Below are 10,746 nucleotides of genomic sequence, written 5' to 3' on the forward strand. Positions count from 1 at the left end.
GGGGGAACTCATCCTCATTTGGGTGACATCAAGAGTGTGATTATAAATGTTTAAATGTTTAAAAAAGTGAGAACTAACATGAGCACTGGATTATGAGTAATGACTTTTCTACAGTCTTACACAGTCATTTGTGGTTATAAAACTAGGAGCTACTGAGCAACTTATAAAATATGAGCTGCTTTATCACCTCCACTCACAGAATAAGCCCATGAAATGAGCCTGCTCCCCAGCAGATATAGCTAAAGGACCTGTAGCCTATAAAAGCAACTCGATGATGAGCTTCAAAGAGCCAAACATTTAACAATAAAATCCAGCTAATTAAATCATAGTCAGGAAACGGGTTTATTTCCCAGCAAACGCTGTGGTGTAGGACTGCCAAACCCTCCAGTACTCTCAATCACCAAGAGACCAAGCCAACATACCTGTATTCAATTACATCCTCTCACACCACGATGTAAGCCGCAATATTATTCACATGAATGCCAAGTAAATGCTTAGCTCCTATTTTGTATGCCTGACTTTAATGTCTTTTGATTGCAATATTGTTTCCTGTACTTAGTTCATGATTACAGACTTGCCTAGTTTTGATTTTTAATCTGTTCCTTTACCTTCCATTTTGTTCAGTGTCAAAACAAACATACTGTTAACACTTATATTTGTGAAAGCATTCTTTCTTTACAGCATTTTGCCCGGTATTGTACTGTATGTAACACTGTACTGGATTTACTGTCTCCAATTTGCACCTAAAGCAACACATTCTCACTCACATTTTGACGCACTTGGTACCCCTTTGGCGTCATTTTTCAACATGCAGAGATTCTCACAAACATCTGTAGATATCTGAACCGGAACCTGTGGCGTTGAAATTTGACGTGTTGGGGAATCAGACTGCAGTCAGTTTTGTGTTAAGTGTGGGGTCGAGACTACGATCAATAAAAATAAAAAGAATCAGAAAACAATTAAGGCAATAAAGGAAAAAAAAGAAGAAATAACATTGCACTGCATAAAACATATTAGTTGCTATTTTAAAATGATGTAGTCTACTGGTAATTTACTCAATTTTTCAGAAGGCTCTGAAGAAAATCATAAATGCACAGGCGGTTCAGTAATTTATACACCGGTTTTGTTGAAATATACAGTGCATCCCTAAAAGACAGACATGCAGCAGTATAGATCCCAATGTATTAATAGGTCCAGTCATTCTGAATTTGTTATTTCTGTGCTTTGGCTGTCATACAATAGAATAAAGCAAACTGACAATATTTATAACCTCTAGTTGAAACAGATTACAGAAAGATGTACAAGTCAAGTCAAGTCAAGAGGCTTTTATTGTCATTTCTACTATACACAGTGGTACACAGTACACAGTAAAAACGAGACAACGTTTCTCCAGAACCCTGGTGCTACACTAAACAACAACAAGCAAAACAACATAGAGCTACAACACAAGTTACATAAAGTGCATCGAGTGCAACCTAGTGCAAACAGTGCAGACAGACAGTGCAGACAGACAGTGCAGACAGACAGTGCAGACAGACAGTGCAGACAGACAGTGCAGACAGACAGTGCAGACAGACAGAGAAAAGTGTTTGTGTTTGTGGTGTAAAAGCAGTGTGTTGGTTGGGTAGACTTGATGCAGTTTGTTTCTAAACCAGCACAAATGTTGCCTTTAATGACACAAGAGCCACAACCAGTTCTTACTTTATGTTTCATTTTTTCCGTCAGAAGCTGCAATTCACTCTTTCAGAGTGCTCATGCTCACGCTCACGCTCATGCCAGCGAAAAGATTCTTCTAGTTGCTACGAGAGGTGGAGGAAAAGTCAGAGGACTATTAACACAGTCAGAAAACGCATCCTCTAAAATAAAAGTCAAAAGTTTTGAATGATCGATCTTGTGTGCTTTGATGAAACTAAAGCTCAGTTCAGACTCTAATTCATTATTATTTCCATTTTTTCCATTTTTAAGACCTGCAAACATTTTTATATATATATATATATATATATATATATATAGATAGATAGATAGATAGATAGATAGATAGATAGATAGATAGATAGATAGATAGATAGATAGATAGATAGATACAGTATATAAAATGCAAATTATATTTTTAATATAACTGTAGAAGTTGTTTGAAAGTCTCCCTGACATTCAGATTTGTTCGGTTAAGGACAATAACGTTTATTGTGCGAAATGAGTCGGGGTTCTAGAGAAGATTATCATCGGTTTAAGTCTGATTTTTAAGGTTAGTATTAATGGAAGCGTGAATCCTGCATTCAGAAGACTGCTGAGATAATGATCCAAAACAAGACCTTTGAATGGAAATGAAGGTAGCAAATGGCAACTTGTACAAAGGCATGAAAGAGATGCTGCTAAACCTAAAGTGCTTGTTATTTTTAATACTGAGAGTAAATTTAAACCATGTAAATAAATTAAAAAGCAAGTTAGAAAAGCAAAATGTATATATATTATTATTTCTTATAGCCAACCAAACATTGAAACATCTGAAGTGCCAGAAAGCTTTTGAAATAGGCTACAAACTGCACCTGCAAAAAAAAAAAAAAAAAATCTCTACCACAAAAATTGCATCAGGAATTACATTTATTGAGACGAGGCTGTTTGACATCTGTACTATTATCATGAAGTCATCCTAATTATTTGCATATTATATATATATATATATATATATATATATATATATATATATATATATATGCATATATTATTTGCATACTTAAAAATACAATACACACAGAATTAGAGAGAGAGAGAGAAAGAAAGAAAGAAAAAGATGAGCATTCTTCTAAAAACTCCAAATGTGATTAAAAAAGTATTGGTTTTTGATCATTCTATTTTTATGTCTTATGATCTACAGGTCTATAAAGAAGTGAAGAGAGACCGCTATGCGTTGGGAGTTGAGCGGTTATGAGGCTACACAGAACATTAAGGTTAGCAGAGATCAACAGCTGTAACAGGACATCAGGAAATGGTTGGTGTATTGGTACATACTGTGCTCAGGTTGAAGTTTTCATAAAATTGAACAGAATCAGTGTTACGATCAGAAGTAACCTGCAAACAGAAAATAGCGATCATTGTCACCTAATACTCTCATGACACCACATACAGTGTTCAGTTTAACTTTCATGTGTTTTTTTTTAAAGAATGAGAAGATTTCCAAAATGATATTCACAATTAACAGTTTCAGTATTTCAGCAGTTACTCACTGGTCTATTGTCTGTATTTTTGTATGAAGGAGTATCATCTGCAATTGAACATAAAAGACACATCATCAGCTCTCTCTCTTTCTGTGTGTGTGTGTGTGTGTGTGTGTGTGTGTGTGTGTGTGTGTGTGTGTGTGTTAGTTGGACAAGTATGTGTGTACCTTGTATTTTTTTGTATCTCAGTTTGGAAATCATCAATGCAAATCCTCCAATCAGCAGCAGAGCCCCACAGACACACACAGTGATGAATAAAGGGGAACCTGGAGACAGAAACAGATATAAATCAGAACAGGAACAGACCAGACACACCATCTACATATATGTTTATGAACATCTCATTTGTGGTATGTACAATTAAGCCACTGTTCATTTTCTGATTTTTTTTTTTTCTCTGCTGTTGTAATGATGTCTTGTTGCAAATGAAGGATATTAGAACCCTCAGCGTTCTGTTATCAAACTCAAATCAAACCTGGAACAATCCAGCTGCACTTCTGTCCCTAATGTGGAACCCAAAAACAGGTTTCTTCCCCACAGCATATCAGGGAGTTTTTCCTTTCCACAGTCACCACTGGCTTGCTCATTAGGGATAAAGTTATAAAAAATCAACTATAGGCACTAAATGTATACATTCAAACTTTATAACCTCTTTATCTCTGTAAAGCTGCTTCGGGACAATATCCATTATTAAAAGTGGAAAACACTGAGCTGAAAACCTGCCTAACTGTAACAGTTAGTAACTGTTTAACGTTATTACAGAAAGAATGAGTTGTGCATAAAGAGTGAGCTCTTACTGAAACACAGAGCAGGTTTGGGCGGTGCTTCTAATGCCACCAGGGAGCTTTCGGATGTTGCTGTTGTTTGAGAAATATACAAACGTTTCAAAATGTTAACTTCTTTAACATGTTAAAAGTCTACAATTAAGGAAAATACTTTAGTACGATCTGTACATACAAGTTTTAGTCCAAGTGAGGAGCATTCGCTTCATCATTCGTTCATGAAGAACAACAAAAAAACTATTCACCTGTAACCTGTAGCCACATCTGTGCAAAGATTGTCCAATAACTCACTCCCACATCTTGATTCCAAACTCCAAATAAATAAAACGCTTCATCATTTTCTTCCACGTTGCTGATGTTCACGCTGAAAACTTTAGCACTTGTATTATCAGAAATGGAGAATCTGCCGTTCTGAAAATTTGTGTTAGTATCAAGAACATCTTGAATAAAACTATCATCATTCAGTCTGATAAGATTCTTTGTGTTTCTCTCATACTCCTCTGGATAGTTACAGTTGATGGTGATATTTTGTCCAAGATAAGCGCTCATTATTTTTGGCACCCCACATTGAGTTTCTGTCGATTATACACACAAGATAACAAATAAATTACAGTTCATTAGCTTTATATGTGTAATACTGATATATATATATATATATATATATATATATATATATATATATATATATATATATATATATACATAAGTGCTACCTTTATAATATTTTATTGCTTTGACTTATAAGTGATACAAATATTTTCTACTGGAAAATGTTTTTACTCACTATTATATACTTTTAGGGTCACAGTGGCACTGCTCATATCCCCCAATCCTAATCTGTATGTTCCAGCATCCTGTGGCTTCAGCTTTCTGATCAATACTAAGAACAATTTGTATGTGTTTGCGTACAAAAGGAATCTTCCATTTTGAACTTGGCTGAGTTTGGTGTCAGCACGTATTATATCACTGCAGTCATTTCCTTTCACCTTACAAATATATTTCATATCATTTGTGTACCAGTTTATGTTCAAAATTATAATGACGCTGCCTCCTGAGTAACCGATCACATCGGAGCAGTTTACTGGACCTGTCAATCAAAAGAAAATCTCATTCATGACTGTAACCTAATCGAACTTTCAATATTCATGAAATCTATAATAAATCATTTTAAATTATTATCTGACCTGAGATTAGGTACAATATGAAGATAAGGACGATCTTCATCCCGGAATGAAATTCAGCTTCACTTTTCTTTCCCTAAAATGTTTCCCCACCGGAGAAAGTTCAACTGATCGCTCTACACATTATCACTTCTACTTTTGGTTATTTTTTTTTGTCAGTTCTGTCATTTCCTCTTTTTATCATAATTATGCATTTATCAGTGGTGCAGATTTGCATGAAGCTCACTTCTTTCTGACATACAGTAAAGATTTTGTTGTTAAATTTGTTAGTTTTTTTTTCCATCTTTGTTTTCAATCTGTTGTGTTATAACAGTTACTTATATACAAAAAAAAAAGGTGAAATCATAAAGACAACTCAGGCCTTTATAGTTTCTTTTATCTTATCTTAGAGTCTCATCTTTATCTATTTAATATTCAAAGGAAGCATGTAAAACAATGTCAGTGTTATTTCCCTTTTATTCAGTTTGAAGTTTAAGTTGTATAGCGCTAAAAAAAAAAAGCAGATTTACAGAGACAAAACAAGTTTCAAAATCAAATTTTAAATCAAGTTTATAAACTAGTGCCTATTAGCCTATTAATAATGAGCAAGTCAGGGACGATTGTGGCAAAGAAAAACTCCCTGAGATGGCATGAGGAAGAAACTTAGATGTAGAAGCACTAAAACCTGGGAACAAGTAAATGTAAACTGTTTTTTAAAAATGTGTACAGCATTTTTAACAATGGACATAGTCCCAGAGCTGCTTCTAGGATGAAATACAAAGACATTCTTCAAAATAGTAATAATTTCACTACTTGTACTGTACAAGTGACTTTTAATATAAAGGTATAAAAATGAATTAAGTCAATCTGTCTGTCCTACTTTATATTTTGAATTTGGAAAGCTTTCCGTATTATTTTTGCACCTTCTGCAACAGGTTATTATCGTAAAAACAGAGAGGACATGGCTGGGACTAACTGTCAAGTCCAAGTCCAAGTCAAGTCAAGTCCAAGTCAAGTCAAGTCAAGTCAAGTCAAGTCAAGTCAAGTCAAGTCAAGTCACCTATAGCGCTTTACACAACAGACATTGTCTCAAAGCAGCTTTACAGAATTTTAAGAGTTAAGGTGAATAGTGTGCATTAATCCCTGATGAGCAGCCGTGGCGACTGTGGCAAGGAAAAACTCCCTTTGGATGTTATGAGGAAGAACACTTGAGAGGAACCAGACTCAAAAGGGGGGAACTCATCCTCATTTGGGTGACATCAAGAGTGTGATTATAAATGTTTAAATGTTTAAAAAAGTGAGAACTAACATGAGCACTGGATTATGAGTAATGACTTTTCTACAGTCTTACACAGTCATTTGTGGTTATAAAACTAGGAGCTACTGAGCAACTTATAAAATATGAGCTGCTTTATCACCTCCACTCACAGAATAAGCCCATGAAATGAGCCTGCTCCCCAGCAGATATAGCTAAAGGACCTGTAGCCTATAAAAGCAACTCGATGATGAGCTTCAAAGAGCCAAACATTTAACAATAAAATCCAGCTAATTAAATCATAGTCAGGAAACGGGTTTATTTCCCAGCAAACGCTGTGGTGTAGGACTGCCAAACCCTCCAGTACTCTCAATCACCAAGAGACCAAGCCAACATACCTGTATTCAATTACATCCCCTCTCACACCACGATGTAAGCCGCAATATTATTCACATGAATGCCAAGTAAATGCTTAGCTCCTATTTTGTATGCCTGACTTTAATGTCTTTTGATTGCAATATTGTTTCCTGTACTTAGTTCATGATTACAGACTTGCCTAGTTTTGATTTTTAATCTGTTCCTTTACCTTCCATTTTGTTCAGTGTCAAAACAAACATACTGTTAACACTTATATTTGTGAAAGCATTCTTTCTTTACAGCATTTTGCCCGGTATTGTACTGTATGTAACACTGTACTGGATTTACTGTCTCCAATTTGCACCTAAAGCAACACATTCTCACTCACATTTTGACGCACTTGGTACCCCTTTGGCGTCATTTTTCAACATGCAGAGATTCTCACAAACATCTGTAGATATCTGAACCGGAACCTGTGGCGTTGAAATTTGACGTGTTGGGGAATCAGACTGCAGTCAGTTTTGTGTTAAGTGTGGGGTCGAGACTACGATCAATAAAAATAAAAAAGAATAGCTTGCTACAAATCAATTATGGCAGGGCTACTCAATCCAGGTCATGTTTTTTCACATGTTCTATCTCTAAAACTGATTTTTGATTTTAAAAATTCAGCATTCAGCGGTGACTTTAACACTCCATGGCGCGAGCAACAGCAGTAACAGTAACACTTTAGTAGTTCATACTCTGTAATGCTGGTATTTCTGTTGGAGGCTTGTTGATGATGATAAATGTATTTGATGTGCTTTGATTATGTTTGGTTAATCAGTGTATTATTCTGAATTCTAAATCTTTTTTTTTTTTTCTCTTTCTCATCAGGTCCTTCAGATTTGCCAACATTCCTCTTTTATTTTAATCCCCCTACCACACACACACACACACACACACACACACACACAAACAAAATAGCAAAAGACACTTTTAAGAGCCACGTCTGTCTTGGACAATGACATCCCCATAGCAAGCAGCACAAAAGCCCCAGTCAGGAGCAGTGCAACAGTTCCATTTTGGAGCCAGAGAACCTCACAGTGGAGCTGCCAGAGAACCTCACAGTGGAGCTGCCAGAGAACCTCACAGTGGAGCTGCCAGAGAGCCTGACCGTGGAGCTGCCGGAGAGCACTGTTCTTACTTCACACTCTTCTCCTCCTCCACCTTCACTGCCATGTTCTAGGTCTTTGCAACAGAGGAGGAAAAGGACAAAAACCTTAATCGGTTTAATGGCACCCTCTGCCACCACTGTCTCTCCTCCATCTTTTATCACCACAGATCACTCCCTTCCACAGTCTTGTCCTCCAACCGCTCCCTCTTCCACCTCCCAGTCCTTGAGTCAGGAGGGGCCATATGTGAAGAAGAGAAGAAAAGGTAATTTTTTTGGCAGTGGTGTACTTTATTCCACACTATTAATAAATTTGCTCTCAGATAAAGCTGTACTAAAACTGGAAGGCTGAGACTGAATTTTAAATTCTTATAATATTCAATTATTTTGGATACAAATGGGAGAATGATCTACCTCCTGGTGTGGATGAATATATGTAGTTATTAGCAAGAGCCCAGAATTTTGTGATTGAAGTGGACACAATGGATTGTGGGACCTGGACAATTCCGTGCTTTCTAAGTAATTAACATATTTGTAAAAAAAAAAAAAAAAAAAATAGTTCACAGGCAACCAGTGAATTGACAATAAAATAGGGCTGAAATGATCATATAGGTTTCTAGTCAAGTACTCAAGCTGCTTCTGTACATACACATTTAGCTGAAGCGTATTTATTGAGCAGGACATTGACCTTTAACCTTGACATTTACCCAGTAATGCGTTACAGTAGTATTAGTAGTGAATCGTGCATGCGTAAAATGATTTTTCAGCATTTGAAACATAAACTTGTCATAATTTAGCAATATTTGTATCAATAATTGTAATCTTGATGATCTTGATTTTTGTTCCGTGTTCCAATAATATGTGCAAAACTTGGGATGACACCTGGAAGCCTGCCAGCGAGTTCCAGCATTTTTTGCCCGAGTCTCCAAATACCAACCAGCTTTCAGAACTTCAATATTGAGCGTTTTTGTCGTTGTTCTTGTTGTTGTTTTTGTTTCTTGCTGTACTTAATTAAAGTTTTTGTATAGGGCATACACTCTTTTAGTATTTTTTTTTTTAAGTTTTCATTTTAAACACCTTTTGCATGTTTCCTGAACTGTGTAACAGCCAGGTAGTGTAACATGGAGAGGACCTGCTACAAACATGCTGTTATAATGGTTTTCCCAAAAGACATGTTTTTAATGATTTTTGCAGTGCAGTTTTATTATGGGTTAGTTTACAAACTGTCTCTTATGCCAAGCATGAATCAATACCACAATATAAATATAAAAATATATTTAGTGTTACATATTTATTTTCATTTAGCCTAAAATAGAATGTTTAATAATAAAAATAATTATTACAATTGTTATATTTTACTAAAACTGATTGCCTTTCACTAAAAATTATTTGCATACAATTTATTATGAAAGTATTATATTAATGAACTGTTCTACTTACCGAGTGGAAAATCGCAATAGACCTTGGGATCTCCATACAATGACGTCAGCGCCACTGATGATTTGATTTATTAATAAATAAATAAGAAATGTCCTAATAAATAAATAAACGTGGTGAGGGAAGACATCCTGGTAGTTGGTGTGAAAGAGGCAGATGTACAGGGCAGGGTGGTGTAGAGACTGATGATCCGCTGTAGCGACCCCTAACGGGAGCAGCCGAAATAGGAAAAAATAAATAATTTGTTCTCATTCCCATATCGTCCATATGTGACGAGTTGGGAGTGAGAACGTTGGATTTACTTGTACAGGTAGTCGTCGACTTACGACCACGATTGGGACCGACAGACCGGTCGTAACACGGTGAGTTATCAAGAACCTGTGGTTTACAATCACTGTTTGTTATTAGAGCAGTAGAGAATATGCAATCTAATATAAAAATGTGAAATGTACATGTACCTCACTTGGATGTTGAAGACTCCCTTCAGCACCACGGCTAGTTTTAGTATAGACCAATTCTGAAGAACTAAACAAGGTCTTCCTGAAGATCAGGCAGTTCATCATCCTGAATGCACACACAGATTTAATGTTTATATTCTAGCTGAGGCACCTTTTGTGTTGATTGTCTCTGGTCAAGGTCACGCATTTCCCCCGATGCTTCTCCCGAATTTTGAACCTCCTAATTTTCAATTTGATTAATTATGGAGGAGAAACACGACCGGCCGTGTTGTGATAGGAAAAATAATCACCGACTCAAGACTTGATTTGTTTTTCTTCAAAGGCATTCCAAATGTCTTGTGATCCTCCTTTACCACAACTGTTTACCAACAAATACAATCTATTTGTAAAGAATGAAATTTTGCTTACTTTTCTAGGGTTTTTGTTGTTGTTTTTGTTTCTTGCTGTACTTAATTAAAGTTTTGTATAGGGCATACACTCTTTTAGTATTTTTTTTTTTTACTTTAATATGCTTGCTACAGATAAAATGAATGATACAATTAATACGATAAAACAGTATAATTTTTAGTTGCAGGTTTTCATAACCTTTTTGATAATGGTGTTTCAAAGTATTTCATTGGAGAGAGACAGAAGCAGAACAATGCAAAACACTAAGCAAGGTCAGTGTCTAAACACTGGGCGAGGGCAGATTCTCAGCAGTCAGGGTAAACTTGGCCGGACAAAAATCGAAATACTAAGCAATTTTGGTGATTTTGGTAATTGTCTATGTAACAAACTCTTCTGCTCTGGAAGAAAAACAGACAAGCAATAGTTCACTTTTCTTTATTTATTTTCTCTTCCAGCACTCACTGGGGGTTCACCTACTTACTCGCGGTTCCTGACACCTTTGGCGCACACCCGAGCTCAGTCACCGACCCGTCCGCCCCTCTGCT

At 36.1% G+C, this 10,746-nt stretch overlaps 1 protein-coding gene and 1 long non-coding RNA gene across 3 annotated transcripts; one reads left to right on the plus strand and one right to left on the minus strand.

The window, feature by feature from the left end:
* Nucleotides 1-2,894: 2,894 nt before the first annotated feature.
* LOC124398709 lies at nt 2,895-10,740 on the plus strand. 2 transcript variants are annotated; one of them, XR_006928103.1, is made up of 4 exons: nt 2,895-2,989; nt 3,363-3,565; nt 7,643-8,185; nt 10,657-10,740. It is a non-coding gene; the product is annotated as an uncharacterized LOC124398709 (long non-coding RNA). The 2 variants fall into 2 exon arrangements; XR_006928102.1 differs by lacking the exon at nt 10,657-10,740 and having other exon boundaries at nt 7,643-8,951.
* LOC124398708 (polymeric immunoglobulin receptor-like) lies at nt 2,930-6,205 on the minus strand. Its single transcript, XM_046868970.1, has 7 exons — nt 5,182-6,205; nt 4,782-5,084; nt 4,243-4,572; nt 4,013-4,072; nt 3,383-3,481; nt 3,225-3,262; nt 2,930-3,069 (listed from the first exon to the last, which is right to left on the minus strand). Exons 1-7 carry the CDS (start codon nt 5,219-5,221, stop codon nt 2,980-2,982), a joined length of 960 nt encoding a protein of 319 aa, XP_046724926.1. The 5' UTR covers nt 5,222-6,205; the 3' UTR covers nt 2,930-2,979.
* Nucleotides 10,741-10,746: the final 6 nt, after the last annotated feature.

Source organism: Silurus meridionalis, chromosome 16, assembly GCF_014805685.1.
Source record: "Silurus meridionalis isolate SWU-2019-XX chromosome 16, ASM1480568v1, whole genome shotgun sequence".
NCBI classification, from domain to species: Eukaryota; Metazoa; Chordata; class Actinopteri; order Siluriformes; family Siluridae; genus Silurus; species Silurus meridionalis.

What these genes read in the sequence shown, in the direction of transcription:
- LOC124398708 (XM_046868970.1), bottom strand. Translation starts at nt 5,221, where the DNA reads ATGAAGATCGTCCTTATCTTCATATTGTACCTAATCTCAG. An exon ending in GACCCTAAAAGTATATAATA is followed by an intron (nt 4,573 to 4,781) that starts GTGAGTAAAAAC and finishes TATAATCGACAG; the next exon opens with AAACTCAATGTGGGGTGCCA. An exon ending in GAGATACAAAAAAATACAAG is followed by an intron (nt 3,263 to 3,382) that starts GTACACACATAC and finishes GTTCAATTGCAG; the next exon opens with ATGATACTCCTTCATACAAA.